The sequence below is a fragment of the Mercenaria mercenaria genome, chromosome 3 (genome assembly GCF_021730395.1).
Source record: "Mercenaria mercenaria strain notata chromosome 3, MADL_Memer_1, whole genome shotgun sequence".
Lineage (NCBI taxonomy): Eukaryota > Metazoa > Mollusca > Bivalvia > Venerida > Veneridae > Mercenaria > Mercenaria mercenaria.
The window spans coordinates 21,882,438-21,905,163 of record NC_069363.1 but is presented as its reverse complement, the minus strand read 5'-3'; the positions used below and the strand labels follow the sequence as shown (position 1 = coordinate 21,905,163).

General features: G+C 34.5%; 1 protein-coding gene across 1 annotated transcript in view; it reads right to left on the bottom strand.

The window, feature by feature from the left end:
• LOC123525888 (uncharacterized) overlaps window positions 1–22,726 on the bottom strand; it is an 81,027-nt gene that overhangs the window by 41,909 nt on the left and 16,392 nt on the right. The window contains exons 2-3 of the mRNA XM_045305045.2: window positions 2,511–2,646; window positions 1,354–1,430 (exon numbers count right to left, since the gene is read on the bottom strand). Of these exons, the coding sequence (XP_045160980.2) occupies window positions 1,354–1,430; window positions 2,511–2,646 (213 nt within the window). The remainder of the gene's footprint in view (window positions 1–1,353; window positions 1,431–2,510; window positions 2,647–22,726) is intronic.

Here is a 22,726-nt window from a genome sequence, read left to right as displayed (position 1 = left end):
GTGATCATTTTTATCAATATTATATATGTAATGAAATTATAGACGCATACCCTTGATTACAAAAGGTATTATTACTGGTGCAACAATGGTTAACACTGTTATCATATCGATCAATGTTGGATTAAGTCAATTGCAAATGCGAGAACTTTTATTTCGAATTCGTCTGAATGAAATTGATTTACGTTGAGAACTGAAGCCAACCTGACAGATCTTGGACGGTTGCCTGACATAGGATGTTGCACCGCAGTTACTGACACCTGTATCATTAGACTGGTAATGTCAACGTTCACATTTGTATGCTGTTTTTGGCTTCGAGAGTGCCCCCATGCACTCAACTGTCTTCCTATACTTTTTGCTTGTTTCCTTACTGTCTGGTACGTTGACCGCACTTAAAATCTTCAGATGGGTTATGTACGCGCCTTTTTTTTTCATTCACAAATGAGAACTTTTGTAAGGACTTCGGATACAGTTAAAAACAGCATATCATACAATGTTTATTGTTTCTTATACTAATCGAGATATTTTGCTTTAAAGCATCACACTTGGGGAAGCATCAGGCACATGATCGATTGTTATATAACTACTCCATGCCGCGGAGTTCTGTCAACTCGGCTTGCTTAATAGTTCTCAAATATGATAAATGAACGGTAACAAACAGAATAGAGGATCTTCAATCAACTCTTGATGTTACAGTATAAGGATATGAGCGCTGTGTCGGTTCTTGTAATTGAATGAGTATAATATTTGCAATCTGAAATTTCATTTTGAATTACAAATGCATGGTTTGCATGACCAACTTGTATCATTTGGAAACACTAAAATAACAAAGAAGGCATATGTTATAATTATGCAATGAGAGTGAATGAGAGATTGAGAGTGAAAATGAAGCGAATATCACTGGAAAATGAACATTTACAGCATTATTCAGGAAAAACGTAAATTAAAAGCGAATATATGAATGCAAAATGGTGCATGCCTCACAGTGTCAAACCACTCATATAAGAGCAAAACAAATATAAAGTTACTGATTTGAATGTTCATCTCGCAAAACTGCCCATATCTTTCTCTGGTTGATTAACATTATTGAAGATCAGCTAAAATCCATTTTAAACAAAGATGCATTAGAAATTCCTGATTTGAAAACTTTACATAAGCGTATCTAAGCATTACACAGACCACTATTTTGACATTTGCGCTAGTTCCACAGAATTCGTGTTTTATAACAGCAGCAGTAATAATACGCCAGCTGGTACATCTCGAGGAAATTCTGAGTTTCTTCAAACGTCTTTCCATATTCCCCTTCCCCGATTATGAAACAGCAAGGCCAAAATGTAACAATATATAAATACTTACTCTCTTTGTATTGTAGCAGATTCAAATGCCACTGGGTAAACACAAGGCATTTGAAACATTTTCTATTATTTGAATCTCTGAAAAAGAAACGTAAATATTTTCAGATAAGAGGGATAAATAAAGTATACTGTCAAATACATATGGTGAAAAATAACAGACTGTATGATAGGCTTCCTACTGAATCTGTTGAGATGATAGAAAACACAAAATTAGTTATTATTCACTAAATGTTTTCACGCAAAACCAATCCTTTTGACGAAGATGGAAATATAATTGACAGCCACACTCATAAACTGAAAATGGCATAGACGAACAAAATCTGGATGAAATATTAAAAACAATAAAAGGACAATAACGGTAAATGCAATTTGAACATGAAATAAGGAACGCCACCTAGGAGGGTTATAATAAAATAGTAAAATTCCGTAAGAAACTAGTCAAATTAAAGTACAGAATGATTCATCAATCTGTATCATTGGTTTAGAATTATGGTTTTTTTTTGTCTCCGCAGGATGAACTTATGCTGTATTCAGTTTCTTTATTAAACTTTGAAATCTAAGGTTTCCGTAAACCTCACAGCTATAATACAATTAGACAGTCGTGTTTTGTAAGCTCAAAACCCTTCAGGTTATGTTTGATGAAATTCTGTCAATCGGTTCTTGATCTTTTAATGAACTGCTGCTGAAGCGTGATTTGATTGGGCTTAAATCTTTTTTTCCAAGGCACTAACGAAAATTAAGCACTGGCCTCAAGGAAGTTTGCAGCTAGAGTTATATCTGCTATACCTGCCTAATTATTAGATGTAACATTGTTAAGGAACTGAAATCATAAATTACAATAAATTAGCAATTACTTTTGTAATCAAAGGAGGATGTATTTCCTCATTAAGGGTGAACAAATTTCTATTGCTATACCCATCAGTCCTAACTGCCTCTTTGAATGTTTCCAGAAAACTGTTTGCAATAAAATTGCACTGAAATGAATCAAATGATTGCACTAAAGTGCGTCTCTTTATTTCATAGACTCTTTTGGGTCAGGCTAAGAAAGCAGGGACATTTGCATTAGTAGTGTGTGTCCGTCTGTCTCTTCGCATATATTCAGAATTACTTATGAATCATGCAGCTTGAAATAAAACGACTGGTCAAAACAAAACTTACTTATTGAGCATAAAATATTTGTTTCCATCTCTCCGAATGCACGTCCCTTTTCTCGACATGCTATTTATAGAAATCTCTGTACGGCGTCCCTCGTGCCATCTATCCCGCCATTCAGCTGGAAAGACACAGTCCGAACCTACAAAAGAAATGAAGATTTATGAATGGAACTAAATCTAAAGTGTTGGTAATTTACACCTTTTACGAAATCGTTTCAAGTAAGTATCAAATGAAGGAATGGCAGTTTTCTGAACAAATATAACTAATCCTTTGAACAGTATTTTAGCTGCTGTTGTTTCTGCAGTGGGTGCTACAGTGAGTGTTGCTGCTGGTGCTGATACTGTTATGTGTTTTTCAGCTGCTGTCGCTGTTGCTACTGCTACTACTACTGTGTCTCTGTTTATGTATATTTCAAATGAAAGACATGCTCCTACCTGATCTTTTAACTTCATTTTTAAGTATTTTGCATATATTCTTTTCTGGCATTATAAAAAATAAGTTTTATGTCAAAACGTTTAATTTGCTCTTTCATGTTCCTTGTCAGTCACCAGTTTCCTTTTAATGTATTCAGGTTAGTGGTTTTTTCTGTTTCCTGGTTTTAGTTGTCATCTTTAATGAAAAGTAAAGTCAAAGACATAACCATATTTTACATTGACAAGTGTTTAAATTTAAAGCTTCGAAATGAAATTTCTCCGCCTCTCTAAACTGTAATTGAAAGATGGAAATGCTGGAGACAATCTGACTTCAGGTTCTGATCCCCAGTGAATTTGAATGGCAATTTTGAACGAATACAAGGGATTGAACTGAAGGATTTAGAAGTCCTTCTGCTTACCCAAAGCGGTGACAAATTTCAGTGGTTTTAATGAATGTATGCGAGCAGTGAATACTTAAAAACAATTTTTTCTGCAAGTATGACATAATCTGCAATTTTACGTGTCTCAGTTTTCAAGTCGACTGTCATTATTTTAGGACGCGATTTGCAAGTGACAAAACGAAATGGCATAGGAATGCAATGCTTTCACAGGTTTGACGAAAGCAAGTTACAGGGCGCCATGGGCATGAAATGATTGCAAACGTTTTGGAGGAAAGAAAGCGGATCTGGGATTGCTAAGCTTCCATATTTCAAGTTTATGATGACTTAATCGTTTTGGCTTGTTATAGTGTAACAGATATTCTTCCGAGTCCCCTATTCTTTCAATATCAGGGAAGAAACGTAACTTGTAAAAAGCAGACACCGAACATTTTTGTCATGAATTATTGGCGTGTATAAAGCAAAACAACAACAACCTATGAATGTTTTATGATATTTCCATAAAACCAGATATCTAGACCGAGCATGGTAACAATTCATTAATCATTCTGTTCAAAGTAGGAACAATCTCCTGGGGAATTAATGAACCTGTGCACCGCTACAAAAAAAAAAACCTGCTGTAAATTGTGTGTATAGGCAAAAATATCAGTCAAAGTATGATACACATTATCAGAAATGTTCCAACAGATTTCATGATTTAGCGGCTGTGAGTGGATGGCTGTGTTTAGATGCTGTAATGGGCTAATGTTGGGTAAATGTTGTCTGTTTTACGGGGAATTATCAGTGGTTGCTCCATTCATCTCAGATATTTATATACGATAATAAATGTTTTGTTGGTGGGAGTAATTTATTACCTCCGTATATTACCCTCATAAATAACGCTGACGTTCGTTGTAGCAACATTTTCGAATAAAACAAAAAGAACACAACGGCTCTTATATACTGTTAAGATTGCAAATGCTTTTAATCTATCAAAAGTCAATTTCATTTTTAACATTTATTGTTTATATGTTTGCACTGTTCATATTTCCCTATAAATTGCAAAACATCACAGTTGTTAAAACTGTAATAAAATGTTTTTAAATTAAGTGTGATGATAAATGCATTATATAAAATTAATATTGAATTGTTTTTAACTTCAGTATTATGGCACTGTTACGAACAACATAATTATGCGCTGCAGCGTCTACTATATATAATGAACTAACGTGGTAGTATTCGGGCCACATTTGCATTTCGGTGACATACTTTTAGCAGATGACGTTTGGTCAAGCAAAAATTTCAGTCATCCATCTACTGATGACTGGTATTACGATAGGACTTCTGTTTGAAATCAACGTAAAAACAGAGCTTTCGAGTACCATAGAGGTTTCTTTTACCTGGCTTTATGTGCAAATAGGATTGGAAAGCTGAGCACCAGCTAACGCAGTTAGCCCAACCAACGAGACTGTTTCTTTAATCATGAAAGTTGTTTGGTACAGATAGAACGTCGCGGTATATGTGCTATACTATATGCTTCGGCATAGATTTAAGACATAAGTCATTGGAAATTAAATTTAAATCTAACTCTAAATCGGGCTATATCTTTGAAAAATATAGAACAGACGTTTGTTAAAGAAACTTATCTAAATCAAAACTGTCTCCTAAGTGAATGCGAATACTGTTCAAAATTAGGCCATAGTGAAAAGTCTTTCAATCTCGGTTATGTTGAAAAGTAGAAAAAAACGGACTGCTGACTACCTTTTAGAAAAGCTTGTTTTGTGATCTATATTCTGTGCAGAAGTCTGGGTCGTAGGCCCGACGCTCTTGTTTAAAATCATTGAAATAGACATTATTCCTAACTTGCAAACAAGATATTATTTATTACTAAGTCAACCATTAAATCATGACTGGAGAAAGAAACATGAGATCCACAATAGCGTTGATAGTTCCAATAAAGCTATCGGTCGACACGATGCCGACAGTAATTATGAAGTATATAGCAAGTAATTGAATTGCTGTTAGAAAATGGATTCTGGTCAAATGGATGAAACCTTATTGGCCAGTGATGACAATATGAGCCGTGCCATGAGAAAACCAACATAGTGGGTTTGCGACCAGCATGGATCCAGACCAGCCTGCGCATCCGCGCAGTCTGGTCAGGATCCATGGTGTTCGCTTTCAAAGCCTATTGGAATTGGAGAAACTGTTAGCGAACAGCATGGATCCTGACCAGACTGCGCGGATGCGCAGGCTGGTCTGGATCCATGCTGGTCGCAAAGCCACTATGTTGGTTTTCCCATGGCACGGCTCATATGATTGAATTGGGCTCCATTTTTATCCTCTGTATCGCATACAACAAAAAAAAACAGGGCGTAAACTACGAGTATTTTCATCAAGATAAGGAAAACTTAGAATCACTTATAAAACGTCTATAAAAAGTGAGTATGCCTCGAAGAAGACAATGCATTTGTGACATAGAAATGTTTAACAAACAGTGAGAGTTGAGTAAATGACATTCATGACACTTCTCCTACCACTCACTGGTATATTCCTTTTGCAGCTTCAGCCATCAAAACATCAGACGTTCATTTGTACTGTATTATACATTGTACATGAAGCTTTGAGACAGAAAGTTCTTACAGCAGAAGATCGATACAATCAATTAAGGTGCAAGGCACGAGAGTGCGTGCAAGCATTTCCATTACTAGAAATGAATTTAAGCATTACAATACATGTTGCAATTTCACGCAAGTCACTACAGTGTAAGGGACCACACATGTTTATGTTGCCAACAGCTTGGAAAGCGCATGTTAATTAAGGCGTTAATTCATTGAATGTTAATTATGTTCACTTAACCTGCTTCATTATTCTAGCACAATTTCTAGGTACATGTACCGGACAGATGCAAAGCAGAATGCATTTTGCCAGTATGGAAGCATTCATTACCTTTGTTTAGCATTATACCCACACTGAACAGACTGAATACCAACCGAGAATGGAAGCATGTTCAGTGCAAAATAGGTGTGAGATAAAAAAAAAATAGTTTTTATTCAACTGATTAGAAGTTTATTAAAATATCACGGAAACTCTATATTTTATAAAACAGAAGCACTCGTTAACATGTAGGCTGCTATTCAAGGAATTCATTCCGTTAATGACATAAACGTATGATCGATCTTTTCTATAAGTCGATTACCGCTGAACCACAAGGAACAAGTTCTTAGGTGCAATGGACAAAAACAGAGGAAATCGAACATGGCGCTTATTGTAACGCCCGGCTTCGTTTCTAAACAAGCGCTCCGGATACCCGGTGCGTTAGCTCTTTGATGTCTGAAAACAACAAAACGTCTATCAGACGATGCATAGTCTCAAAACGAAAGGGTGGAAATATGAAATGACGCGATGTGGGGTATACTGTATTCGAGGAAATATTTCCATTATTGCATCTGAATTAGTTTTCATGTAAATTTTTCAAAACAAATTTACATCTCATTTATTAAGATTTTCTAGAAAAGAAAAGAACGTTTTCATTATGATGAAATACAAGGGCAGATAAAAGCCCAAATGGCATTTACTGGTGAAATTCCTCGAAACATTTAAATAAAAACAAGAATTACGTTAGTTCAATGTCACATACTAGAAGAAGACGAGTAAGCTGAAAATAAAAACAATCGGCGGCAGAAGATTTAGGAGAATACGGATCAAATTAGGTCCAAATTCCTCATAAGTTTCAGACGTATAACATCGCAAATGAAGGTATCTGATCATTAGCAGGCGGAATTAGTCGTTGCCAGCATCATCTTTGATCAATAAATGTGAACATCACACAATATTGACATGTTGGAATTAGAAGTTCTGCAATAGCAGCTATTGTCTCCGAATCGAACGGTGTAATACGAAACAAACAAATTTGTAATTGCACCCGACTAAAGAACGGCTAGCGTGACTGACGGCTGCAATCTGAAACGCTGTGTACATAAATAACACGCTCGTTAATTATGAATCATTTTTCACGCAATAGCAAAACCAAAACATCAATTCCTACTACAACTCCTACGGTGAAAAGTAGTGCTGGCAGAAAAAAAAATGTATCCCGGAATGCCTAAGTTTTTCTACATTACAGAACCTGTTGATTAACCAATCGTAATGGAACGCTAACATGTTGAGGGCAATTTCACTCGGGGAGTGATAACTAACTGGTAGCTCTAAAGGCTTCGAGTTTATTTACGATGATAGAACGTAACACGTGCCAGTATACACAGCACGTGTCAGGTCTATGAAATAGCAGACCTGTTTAAGACAAAGAAAACAGATTAATTTAATTAACTCGAAAATGAATAACTAAAAATTAAGAATTGTTTAATGCCATCATAGTAATACATAATAGTCTTTTAACAACTTTCAACACAAGAGTCGAGCATTTGAACCATAGTGCATTTTAATAACTGTTGTTTTTATACTACCTATCTATCAGTGCATAGGTTTATAGCCACTAAATAGGGAATATTTAGTGACATGACGTGAAAAAATGGTAGCCGAAACAGTTCTTTTACTCTGTGGAACAGCTTTCCTTAAGAATGTTTTTTTTTCTTGCTAAAATCACGTTTTCATCATGCAATCATTGCAGTATCAAATTAGTCTTGAAGACTTAAGTCATACACCACCACTACAATTTTGGATCTCATTTTGAGTTGAATTTGCAGTACTTTTTTTACTCTAAAATATTTTCTTGCAACAAATATGACGACCTCCACTTTTCTCTAAAATGGGTCTTATTGTGTGGTGTAACCATTTGACGCGTGTCAGTTTTATACAGAATAAACAGTTAAAGATTTAGTGTGTTTATGCCTATAACCTTAAAACATTCTACCATGTATATGCATAATGTATAAACTTATATTGTTTAAAATACGCGTACAGGTTATGTAAATACGTGTCTTCTTGCAACGAAAAAGGCATCTTAAATGTTGATAACGTGTGCTTTTTACTTTGTATAACATTAAAACGTGTATTCAGTCCGGCATATCTGCCCTTATCTTAAAGCTTGCGAGGAAATATTGACAAGTTGTTGGTGAATGTTCTCTCAAGGTAATATCAGTGTCGGACTAATGTGTCTGGAACTTGTTGCTTTTAGATACATTCCCTTATAGGTTTTATCCTGTGAATAGTTTTATACAAAGTCAACTTGTATCCCTAGGGAAATACTGTCATTGTCAATTTACATTTGTAAACAACGTTTGTTTCTAGAGTTAGGAGAAGTTGAACAATTTCTCCATACTGATGCTCGTTCACACGCGTATTAGATTTTCAAAATATGGAACATTTTGAAAGTAAACAAGAGCAGACATTGTCCATCATTATACTTCTTCATAACAGTAAATACAATTTTCCTTTGATTTATGAAAGAAATATTAATATACCAAACGTGACTTTATCAACAAAAATGACAGGAAAAGCACTGTGATTATCATCATAAGACAAAGACAGTCGAAGTTCACTGAGCATCGTCTGAGCGTCTCCAAGACCATGGCACAACGATCAATAGTTCCACAGAACACGCAAAGAGTCGCGAATGAACGTACGTTTCAACTCACTGAATATGACAGGGCAATAATAACAGTGCCAGAAGCAAGACGTGCCACATAATGTAGATAGGGTTAGTCAGAGAGTTTTATGTCGCAGAAAAAAATATCATACGGGCGTTCAAATTGGAGAATCAAAGAGTATAGCGCTCTTGCTTAAAATAGCTCTGTATCACGGAACGAAACTCGCTACTCTTAAGTCTTGGTGCTTAGTAATACACCCACAAACATTTGATTAAGAAGTTTAAATGATAAAATGGAAAATGACTTTCTATTTCAACTAAAATTCAGTATAGCTGAGATCCGAAAAGTGGGAGAACAGTGGTGAAAGTCAGTCACTCCATATTGTAGCAAAAGATACCTACTCTTAAGAGTGCAATTTTCAGTCTGAAACCCCTTCTCCTTACAGTAGAGAAATACCTACCATTAAACTGAAACTGAACTGAATCAAGACAGTATCGTCTCGATGAAGAAACTCCAAAACCAAGCCATCTAAATCTTCGTTGAATAATGCAATAGTGACGCTACTTGTTCCAGGGATATTTTGTAGGTTTTTTTTTTTTTTTTTTTTTTTTTTGTGATATCTGTTTAAAAGCATTGACATGTAAGTTGCATTTGAAAACTAAGTAACAACTATTGCTGTCTTATGGCTTAGATCAATTATTTAGAATCAGGCTGGATTCTGTCAAAACACGACACGAAGAATCCTGTCTGTCGGATCTCTTATCGTTATTTTACAGCGTAAATGTTAAAATTAATATTCCCCGATGTTACATGTTCCTGTGCTAACACTTAATTACTTCTTTAAACTTGTTTATGTTTTCACAAAGCGGCTACCTAGCCAAGATTACAGAAAGCAATTTTCAGTCAAAGTGCAAGAATTCCTGATACATAGAAGATGTCTGTGAAGCTTTACGGTATTTTTATACCAGATTCCTGTATAAGCCGCTGTTTAAACGTCTCTGAATAAATATTTATTGCCAATTTCTTACCAAATCTGCTATTTTGTTTCTAAACACGCAAATAAAACATTAACAGATTTATCACTGAATGTGAACATGCGGGCATAAATAAGTTAGTTTTATCAAGTTGAATGAAAGCAACAGGGGTAATAGGTTTCATAAAAGGTCTGAGGTTCTGGAGGCCAGACTAGATCTACAGTTTCGCTCAGACCAATTTATCTTTTTGAAAGGTACTCTGTCTCTTAAAGAAAAGTTTTCAAATTGAAAATAAACTGATGAGTAAATAAGATCAGGATATTTGAACAGAAGGGATTTATTTCTTCCTACTTTCCTAAAGAAGGAGATTTCAATAGCTCTCTAATATTTACATGCAAGTCATAAGAGAAATTTAGGAAATATCTCATTTTGCTTCAGTCCGATCAGTCCATTAGGGACAAAAACAACTAATAGTGTTTACGTGAAAATCTAGGGTCGAAAACTGAGGAATGCAACATTTTGACTTCCCAACAATGTAAGCTGATGCCTTCACTACATGTGACGGAGCTCTTCTCTCTCTCCCTGAACAACACTTATAGAATATTTTATCCTATGTCATTGTTGTAATGGAAAGGCGAACATCTATACAGCCTTTGCAATATTAATTTACGGTACAAATGAAAAAATATGCTGCCCTTTCACTTCAATTTAACTGTAACAGAACACCTTTTTGTAAGACGTGCTGCTCAATTTCACTCACAGTCATTAGTACAAACCATTATTTACAGTTTTCATTTCATCAAAAATACTTTTTTAACAGTAATTAGAACGCGTGACGGCCTAATATATACGTTTGGGGACATTTGCCATTGTAAATCATCCCTTGTGATATCATTTGGGAATTCTAACACAGATAATCATCACAGAGAAAGTCATTATCACCTTAATATATGATCTACAATTCTTATTTTAGTCATTTACTGCTCAGTTAAACTTGACGGAAAGATCAAACGCGTTTAAATGAGGGATGAATTAGACGCTGCTGTATTTATTTTGCATGTAAATGGTTCTCTTTAGACAGATGTATCCTCTACTTTAACGGCAGAAATCTAAGTGTTGCCTTATTTGAATTTGATAGCGTGACAGAAACCTAATTTCTGACTGTGATTTTTATGATTATTAGTTACCAAAGAGGCAAAAATGAGACAAAGGGCTACTTTGAACAATAAAACTACTGACAGTCTAGCAAAAGCACAAGTAAAATATTCAGACTTGTTTTTTTTTTAATACATAAATCTACATATGCTACATGTTGGAAGATAAAATGTTTTTTTAAACGAATGAAACATAAGGCAATGTTATTCATTCCGTACAACCAGTTAGACTCATGAAAATGAGCTCATGAAATAAGTGCACCTATGAAAATAAGCATTTGTGTATGAATTATATAGAATTATATATGAATATATAAACAACATACTTTCAATTTTGCAGATTCCCAATAAATCCTCAACTACAACCACGGTAATAATATTATCGACAGAAGATCAGAATGTAAGAAAACGTTGTTAATTTGCCATCAACGTCGTTTTCAAAAGACATACTTCTGAGGGAATATAGTTTCTGCATTTTTCAAAAACGATACGAACACCAAACTTATTTAATATTGTTTTTATTGCGTGCTATTTTGAACATAAAGTCGAATCATCGTTCTTTTGAAAATTTTATACTTCTTTTGCAGTTTACTGGAGACTGGATTGGTATTTAATAACACGGTCGTCATTTAATAAATTAATACAGACATACAGTCATAAACTGTAATAATGGGCAATAAATAATGTACCATTAAAATGAGATGTGTTTCAGAACGTTCCATTCTTTGTATATAAAATCAAAGCAAGCAAGCACTAATTACATAAAAGTATTAAAGTCAGTATTTCCAAAGGCGACCAAACATCCCCGTTTTTAAATGCTCCTGTGAAAATTGTTGTTGAACAATAGCGCATATGATTTCAGCCTGCAACACATCATTGCAGAAAATATGTTAAAGCATCGGATGCGCATCTTCAAGATAAAGTTTATGTATCAAGTGTGTTTCCTGAAGCTCTACATAATTGTACCGGGACCAAGTCAAACAAAAGGCTGTTACTGACGGCAAAAGATAATTCTTTAAAATATAAACACTTGTCATCATCAGGCAGATGCAGTATGTCAACAGAAAAAAAATGCATGAGTAGATCTGTCACTAAATATATCACATATGCCAGACTGCATTTTAACGTAATAGTATGTTGTGATATTTGTTATGCACTTCTCATAATGTTTTCAAAACATCATAAAAAATAAGAATAAATATGTGTTACGCGATAGTAAACTGTTGTGCTGTATGAAAGAGAAGAAACAGTAACAACACAGAAAACAGATGAACTAAGGAGGAGAGAAAAAAGTACGGCACATTGAAACTTTGATAAGAAAGTTTGGCAGCAATACGTGTCAAGACGAAAACGCAATTCAAAGAAAACACAAAATGCACGAAAGCGCACACATTCATATCTCACACAAGTAAATTAAATGCAAGGTAACGAAGCATGTCTGGAACATGTTCGAAATGTACGTACTTGAGTATTAGGAACAGTTCTGTTCTGTTCTGTTCTTGAATATTAGGGCTAATTTTGTTTCCGGTGGTATTTACACTTGCACCAGAACAGAGGAAAATGCCATTTAATATATATGTTATACTCCACCCCTACTGTGATAGCCATGGTCACGAACAGAACAAATATACATTAAATTATTAATTTTTCAATATACATTGCACCTATCTGTCGAACAGCGCTGTTTGGTGAAAAATTGGCTTTCCCTTTAATGAACGTGGTTGTCAAAGTACATTGCGGTAGGGTATATAATAGCATTTACAATAGTATTTTCTTTCTGGTCTAATGCCAGTGGTTATTTCAGTCATTAATTGACCAGTATTCCTATATTTCAAACAAGTAAATACTCAATTATTTTATACAGATGGACGATTCTCTTTCTTTTGAGCTACAGCAGAGCAGTTTCCAATTGTGTCAGATAAATTCTAAATGTGACTTTCAAACTGGAATAAGAATTTTGTAAAATAGTAAAAAATGAGGATGTCTGATTTGATATAATGAAAGCAAGTTTAGATAACCCTGATCCACCTTTTGTCTGTTTAATATTGTCTTTCACTGAATCATTGCTCTCACGATAAACGGAATTTTGCCTCGGGCTTCAGCGATGTTAAATTATTTAAATTTTCTCAGACACAATAAATTTACAGAAGAGAAAGTCTTAAACGAACCTAATTAGAAAAGAATTGCTTGACGAAATGCTTTTCGCTCTGGTTTCCGTGAAACAACTTTGCCTCGGGCGAAAACTGTTAAAAGAAAATCGGCAAATCCAATTATAGCAAAAAGGCTGGATTTGTTCCGGAAAAGACATGCTTGGTAATAGACACGTTTCAAAAATAGAATATTTAAAGTGTTCAAAGAACACTTAATGGAATCTATAAACTATAATTACACAAAAACATATTTAAAGCAAAGGAAGACGCAATGATAAATGATAAATTAATAGATGAAGATGCTAAACAATTTCGGTCTTCAACTCTGGGGAACTTATTGCATCAACCAACTATGTCAAAAGTTAGTATTTCTGTCATTTTTCTCAGCAGAGTACTGGGGAATAATACAACATCAGCTTTCCTAAAAGACAAGGTACAGGTTATGTCGAATATGCATGTATGTAATTCTAAATCACTTGGTAGAAAAGAAACTTCAACGGCTCAACAACAATAACTTGGTGTTTGATTTTTCTGCTGAATATGACTTGTTGACATGGAAGACGAGTAGAAAGATGTAAATAGAACAAAGTAAAAATCCAATCACAATGTCATCAACGAAGGTCGCTGTCATGTTTTTCTTTGAATGAATATCGACGTTCCTAATTGGCTGAAATCTTATACGAAGAGATCAAGTGCGTGAAATATGTTCATTCCGTTACCATAGATACAAATCAAATATGGCCGCAAAACGGAATTTTAGATTTCTAATCGGATCAAAGATATTTTCGCAGCGCGTGAGATATTTTCCGTTTCGCTGATTTTGAGAAATGATAGCAGAGATATTTCTTTGGCTCATCAGAACATTGGGAAATGTAACTTAATTATGATAAAATGGACCATCGATGATAATACGGATGGGTCCGCCATACTGAACGGTGGATTACGCAACACGTGTCAGTTCTCGCGTGATTTCGTTGAAAAAGAACGGGAACAGATGGGACTGGCAAATACAGTTACAAGATTCAATTTATCAAACAACGGTCTATAAATGTATTTTCTAGTCAAATTGAGAACAAAATCTTTCAGAAGCCATATAACAATGTGACGATAAATGCGTACTTTATGGAAATTTAATATACATGTAAATTGTATTCATCTAGATATTTCTGTCGATTCAGCTATTGTAGGCTGATTGTACAAGGTGTTATTTCACTGAAACCTATCACTCAGAATTAATGCGAATCTGTATAATAGGAACATTAAAGTGTCTAGAAAATTCGCATCAGAGCTACTCTTAACCGGAGGTTGTGTGCTCGAACCCTGCAAGGAGCAGAATCTGACTATGGTCCTAAACTAGTACAATATGACAAAGCAGTCATTAAATGTACATAAAGGGGAGCGGTGGTCTAGTTGATAAGGTGTCGGCCGCTCAATCCAGGGGCCGTGGGTTCGAGCCTCACTGGGGTCACGACCATGACTTCTCATATGACTCCAGTACTGGTTTTCCCAGGAAGCGGACTCGAGAGTGGTTACAATAAGCTTGAAGCTTTCATCACAATCGAGCTAAAACAAATTTGTATAAACTAAATGTACATAACATTCAGCTGAGTAATAGAGGTAAAATCATATACCTTTCTCATGTATTCGTAACAAAATCGTGGAAAAAAGCGAACTAGTATTTTTTTTTTACTTTTAAGATAAGACATTTTTAGCCGAAGAAATTTCTGACAGTATGACAGTTATTCGTCTGGTAAAATGTCCTGTGAAATGAAAAAAAAATATAACTGTGAACAACTCAAATTTTAAAAATGAGACAAAATATTGGCACGACACTGAGCAGACGTGACTGCTATTAATGCCGCAGTTTGCTGTCAATTAACAGGTCCTTGTGGAATGCATATTTCTGCAATTTGTTGGACAGAATGCATTTTTTAACTGATAACGTATTCAGTGCAGAAAGCAATTACTTCGAAATTAATTCTTTAGCCGAATAAATCCGAGGACAGAACAAATGACAGTATATTTGGTTCAAATGGGTTTCTATGGCAAGTGCAAAGAAATTCCACTGGACTTTCAGAATGTCCATTGAAATAAGCTATTGATTTTGCCTACGGACACTAGCCACATGAATATTTCCAATTACGAAAATGACCATTATCATGTCCTCTCAATGTAGTGTCCATCAATCCGCATGTCCGGTAGCAAGGTTTCATGAGAAATCATGACACTAATTTATCGCTGACCATATGTCCGAAATGGACGTGATACGCCCATTCAGCGATGGAAGTCACTGATAAATAAAAGAAATCGTTACACTGCCATTTTGATTACAGAATTCAATTTTATCTTATCCGCTCTATTATTCATGACGTAATATTGTACGTGTGATCTCGATCATAGCCGATTTTCGTTCGTGTGTAAACGAGCTATTAATGATTTTCTTCGGTTGACTTCGACTGTCACCTTGACATTAATGACATGACATGACACCTGAATATGAATAATTACAATCTTTCAACTATCAGGCTCCTTCAATGACGAGTTAAGATAATTAAATTTAAATTAAAGGGTACTGCATCACAAATCACTTAATATGGCGGCAAACTGAACAGATCACTAAGCAAGGGTTACACAAAACTGCTATCGATTTAACTGCTAGTATTTAATAAAACAGAATGACCGGGAAAAAACTACTCATGGATTTGATTAAGCTCACACATTACAAAAAAGTGTTTCCTTACTGCTAAAATTCGGTCTTTAGTGAACTTTATTAAGTCGTCTACAGTTTACTTATAAGAAGTATAAGAAATTTAACATCCATTGCTTTCACACGTAGAAAACCATATTGACACGGCGTGTGGTATGATTAAACATGTTTTATGATAGTAATAAATTTTGGAAATTAATTATTAAACATAGGCATCATAATGAAAATGATTTCCTCGCTTTTATTTTAATATTTACAATGTTATTGCTATCATGCACAGCAATAGAATGCTTACCAGTAATTCTAGGCGCATTGCTAATGATTACCAGGATATTTTATTTGCCATTAAAATGGTAACATGGCAATAACTATCAGAGTAAAATTGCAAAATGAAAGCTTTCGTTCGGTACAAATATTATTTTCATTTTGGCAGCAATTTTCACGTTACGATAATTTTATTACCACCATAAACTTGTTGAAAATATAGGGATATTATTTCGTATGAAGAATGCGGGGTGATGACAATATAAATACTGTTGTGCCTAAGGGGCTTGGCACCAATGACCTTTCAACAACCAAGGGCGACAAGATTTTTACCATTTGATCTCACAAAAGAGTGCGTACGAACATTCGATTTGACACCCCGAACAAAAGATCTACAAATTTCAACTCGCTATTTGATAAAAGGGCGATAAAATGTACAATTCAATTACCACGTTGCAACCTGCCGACCCGATGTCACCTCCTCTATCCCTGAGGGTGTCCGTCTTGAATTTTAAAAGGGTTATAAAAATATTGTTATTAAATTTGCAATGATAAACCAAACTTAAGAAAAAAAAACAGCAAAATTATCCCATTATCAAATTGCGACAAAATCCTCCACTCAAATAGGGATACTTGCTAGAAGCGGAATTTTATCCGCGGCAGGTCATATTTTGATATATATAACACGTAAAATTTTAAAATTAAATGACTGCCGTTCTTTGAAGATGGATTAACTTTTACTAAACCAGACGGAAAAATCAATTTATATAATATATGAAATAGAATAAAATTCATACTTCAGGTACAAGTACTCTTATAAGGTTGAAGCATTTCAAAGAAGTCTTAATAATACCCGGATAGCTATTGTCAAACGATAATATTTTTGTGACAACATAATTGAGATATCTTGAAATGATAATCATAAAGAATTCGCTATTTAAAAGACATTTTAAAGTTGTAGCTATAAGGTCAATAACCACTTTCGTATATTCTTAACTATTTTACAACGCTTCGCTTTTATCTAAAAACACGCATTTTTTTGGTTAAATAATCTATTTACCGAGACACACACATACATAAATGCCCGATTATAACGCTTCGTGTCAAGTTTGAAACGTTATTATTTCAATTATAAGAAACAGTCTGATCATTTTTTCAATTATTCCTTTAACAATATCACTATCTCCCATATGCTTCGCCAAGTTTTTTAAACAGCAATTTAAGACAACTGTAGCATAATTTAATTATAGAATCGATAAAATTGATTTCTGCGGAAGGAAAACAATAAAAATTTAGTAAATATTTCAAGGGCTGACATTTTAATGACAACAATTTTGGATAATTGTGCTGTCAGATGTTTGGAATCGACAAGGAAGACGTTTTTTACCAAATAATCCAACATTCTGTTCACTTGACGTTGATTTGTGAACACTGATATTAACGGCGAAATTTTTACAAAACAAATATTGCATTAACTATATTGTCTTTGTTTTAAGTAAGGTTTAATCTAATTTCCCGTTTTTCATTTGTTTCCGCTGTGTACTTAATTGTTTTTGCTGTACATTTAATTGCAAGTTACATCTGAAATCATCCATCCTCTCTTTCAGCTTTTATTTCCAAGCTGTGCATGTCCCAATGCCTTGTTTGTTGGGGATGCAAAATGTACTCCGCAGTATTTATGTGGAATAATAAGATTTGCTCCGCAGCAAAACAACGTTGTATCTACTACCATTAAGTTTCCCTATTGTTAAGTAAGTTTGAATTGGGACATAAACAACAGTAGTCAGCTACAGTATACATTGTCCGTCTATAAGAACGACGCAAAAAATCAACCATAGTTAAAGTTTCATTAGTCATCTGCCGCACCAGTAAAATCACACCGACAATATGAGTTACGTTATACATTAAAACCACTAATTAACGTCTAACGTCAGATGAGGTTGAAGTTGCCGCAAAACTGATCCATCAAATTTGACAATTTTTCTTGAAATACATTAAATGATACATACGCGTTGGTTGTATTTGAAATTCATCACCGACTGAGTCATAGAAAAAAGGAAAATAGATCGCGACAATGTAAGAGATAGGTTGTAGGTGAAAGAAAAATGTCTGCCGTATATCACTTTATGTTATGGGATAAGCTACCACAAATCCGAATAAATACCTTGGTTTACGGAGTTCCGAATGAATCAGTTAAAAAATAAACAAGAGGCTTATCTTGTTATTCGTTTTGATAGAACAGAGGATGAGTATTATAATGTTTGACAAATTTAAAAGCACACTGCGCTGTTGCTTTGATACATCTATAAACATTATCTTAAACTTCCCCAGACGCATTCATTCCTGAAAAACCTTTTAACTACATACACGTAATGTTTTGAATTAATTTACTAAAATATTAATGCCAACAGGATAGAAACAATCCCCTTTTTGTCAAAATGTTTCAATTTCATAAGCAGCTCGCTATTACCATCCCTTTTTTAGTAGTTTTCTCTCTTAAAAAAGTGTTTTCAAGGAATGCCTTTGGCAGTCATTTTATTTTTTTCCCACCCTGAATGTAATTGTAGTGCATAAGACCGTATTCGATGTTGATTGTATAAAACTGCAACATATGCCTATATGGACATGACAAATAATGAAAAGCAATAACCAAACTCGAATAAAAACATAATTATCGCTTCCCTCATACAAATAACCACCCTGCGCCAACTAGGTAATTTTCCCAGTATTCTCATAAAACCATACCCCACCCACATTTCCCTCAAGGGCACACCAGATGACACAAACAACTGAATACGGATAGAGAGAATTTCCAATTAATTTGATATAATGAGAAGTCACGTATCCCTTTAATGTGTAATTGTTGCACCAGGTAGCATTGCGCCAGGTGTTCGAGGCTTGACCTAAGGAGCGATCTACCTGACTATTGTACGGTAGAAACGAAGCAAGAATTTACTACCGTATGCGTAGATCTTAATCTTGTCTATCTAATCCAAACTGTTGAAGGAAAATTGAATTAAGATATACAGGACGATGAACAATGAACCGAATAATTTAATAGGTACTCAATCTTAAAGAAGCACAACGTGTTTCTAAAATCAAATTTAAATTCTTCAAATTTTAAATGTAATGCTCAAAATATTTTCAGTATAAATTAAATAACGTTGATTCTTCGCACTTCATTGCTATGTAGACTTCTGAAACATTTAGGTTGCCCCAACTACTCCACCTTGAAAGGAAAACTCAAATATCTTTACAAACGTGAAGATGCTCGATCGGTACAGAAAATAAATGTATTAAAGTATGCAGTTAAGAGGAATTTTAAAACTTATGCGTAGCATTTTTACTGCAATTCTGAAACATTGAAATATGTGCCTCGTAGTGCAACCTGCGTTTTAATAAAAAAAATAATCTCATAAATTTTGTTAAAACAGGTGCATCTTGCACTGTGGTGCAAGGTGCCTTCAATTTATAAATGTCAGTGCCTTATATCAATGTTTGACAGTGACCTTAAACAGTATTTGTCAAGTTTATCTCTTATTTTGACGGTAACAGTTAATACGAAATCTGATAGTTTACAGTGCGGATAAAATAAATATTTCTACTGCACAAGTTGAGTACATTAGACTACTGCTCGAGGGCGACGCAGAAAAACAAACAGAACCTGACACGTAACTACACTAAATCTATTTACAATTGAAAACTGATAGCTAAGTTTACATTTCTGTCAGGCATTCAACCATAAACTTGTTATACTAATTAATTACACAAATAATAACGTGAAAGTATCAAATATGCCTATTTGTTTAAAAATCTACTACTCAAAGCCTGTTTTCTTAATAAGAGAAACGGACTTACAACCAAATGATGAGAAGCAATGGATATTTTATTTTCTTTTAATCAAATTTCTTTCAAAAGCATGTAAAACAATATTCATGTTTCATCACGGTGGAAACAAAATCTATTCAATACAACTTTCAACTGATCTTAGCTACAGAAGCCCTCAATATACAATTAAAGGTAGCCCATCCACGGATTGTATTGTGTTCAAAATATATGTATTTTATGTATCAATTTGTTTATATTCCTTTACAGGCAGTGCGTTTTTTCTCTTGATGATTCTAGATGAAGATGTTATACAAAGTATTTAGTTAAGCAAAACATCTCGGTTTTCATATTTCTTGAAAAAAAATGGAAGTTTAGATAGAATTCTTATCTTCACAAGATCTACATGCACTGCATCCATTCCAAAGTGCAACTGTTTCATTTTTATCACAAGAGATACGGGAGAAATTTGAAATGATGTAAGCTCATGTTGGAGACGGTTATATCTATCAAACATTTAAATCATTGGCAAATGGTAAACACCCGAATTTTATATAACGTTTCATCCATTATATTCAATGAAGCTTCAAGAAAAAAAGATGGAGCACCTAAATACAGACCGGAGTCAGTGGAAAAGATTTTTAATGACAGATTGCAGTGAGGTTAGAGTTTGCTGAGCTAATTTAGCTGTTTGCTGAAACTTTACAGATAATTAACTCTCAATGATGAATAAAGACTGAAGATAACCGTCAGGTTTAACAGATAAGTTTAACCGAATCACAGATAATGTTTGAAGAATGTCAGTGAAAGGGAAAACATATACCGAATATCTACATAATATTCTCATTTGAAAAAAAACAACAACACATACATATGCAAGCTATCTTTACATTTAACATGCCATGTAGATGCCAATAACGAAATTAAAGAAGTGGACTAAAGACTGACATTTCAGACTAACAAAAAAGTATAATTTATAGAAATCCGTTTTTGTTAATTTAAATCCAACAATAAAAAAGGTAAAAACTCATCTTAAATTTTACTTGAACTAAGAATGCTGGAGAGTCAAACGACTCCTAAGATCTCTAACGGCTCACCTTTATATGTGAATTACAGAAAAAAGTACATTTTGCATATCTTGCACAGGTTGCATATTATAGTTTTTTTTTATTATGTTTTATATTCAATAAAAAGATGAACTTTGCACGAAGGATCAGTGCGTTCTGTTGGTAGAACGCTTTCTTTTAATGGGTTCTGGAAACTCTATATCCCCTCGTTCTTTGAGCAGTGACTGGAAAATATTTCTTTGTGCTGTTTGTTTTGTGTGGGAAATTCTATATTCGGATTCATACATGAGCATCGTTCTTTTCTTCCAGTACACTGACGATGGGTCGTTCTTTATAATTGCCGCTTTCAGAGGCGCCGAGATATGACTTTGTAAACTATACTTTATTGTTCGAATTTTTCAAAACTAGAAAATGTTTACATTGTCATGATGAGCTCACTTAACATACTTTAGTATTGTCTTTACAAAACATTATCCTGTTATTTGTTATATAAGAATTCAAAACGTCTTGGGAGATTAGACAATCTGGCTGAAAGCCTAGATGTTTTAAGTTCCTTTTCATTTTTTACGGTATTTTATCTATTCAAATCAATTTTCCACCTTGTTAACGGTGACCCATCTTTTCTAATACGGCACTAAATGGCTTTACCCCTGTGACCTTGTATACAAGTCTTTTGTGAATTAAGAAACCGGACACCAGTCAACATGCGTCTTCCAAACACGGAATTAAATCAGCGTCACAAAAGAGATTTGTTTCAAGTTACAAAATGTGCCTCCGCATGTGAATAAATCGTTTAAATGACAAAGATCATATTTTCTTCGTCCGTTTCGGCAAATACTGTTGTTGTTTCAGATCTGCCATTTTTACATGAAAATCCCATTTGAATCACAATGGCATATGTTTTCAGAACAGATTTGACAGGTGTAATAAGACTCTTCAGATTCAAACACACATAATGGATTTAAGTCATATTAGCCAAAATATTATTCCTACTGTTTATTTGAAGCAGTAGCTCTTTTATATCTAGCTTAAGTTACCAATTAAATCAAACTAGTATTAATAGGAATGCATTTCTTAACTGGTATTGGAGGTCACACGATTTGATCTTCAGTAAGTGCAATCGAAAATGGGAATCATTTCTCCCGATTTTATGTTGCACATAGGGCCGATTTAGTCCGTTAATAGAGTCGATAGCCAACCTATTAACGCCATTCGGACGTTTTATCGACTAATTTTCTTTCCGAATATGGAGTTGTTCAAAGGTGCTGGAAAGCCTCTCGGTGCCATAATTGCTCACGTGGCGGACAACTTCACAAATTGGTCAAGCAGATGCAATCACTATTTATTGCCGACCTCTTTGATTAATGGCCCTTTGCTCGTGCGTGCTTGAGCGTGTGCGCAAGCACTTTTTCGTTTTGGGTTCATAATTTAATGAGCTGCATACATTTTTATATGATTCCTGTCAACAAATTAATTTCTTCTGAAAATTACATCTATTTCTAATGAACACGTATTTGCAGCAGCTGTTACTGAGCTACCTCGCGTCTTATAACAGATACAGGATTAGTATCCGTACCAGGCCCAGTGTTTACCTACATCGGCTATATCCTTCATAAAGCGGCTTAAATAAGATGAGAGGTGACAATCTACAGAGTAGGTGGTATCTGTAACGTAAAACACAATTAAATAGAAAAGCATTGTTGTTGTTATACGTCTTAGCGTAGTATCTTAAGTCGTGA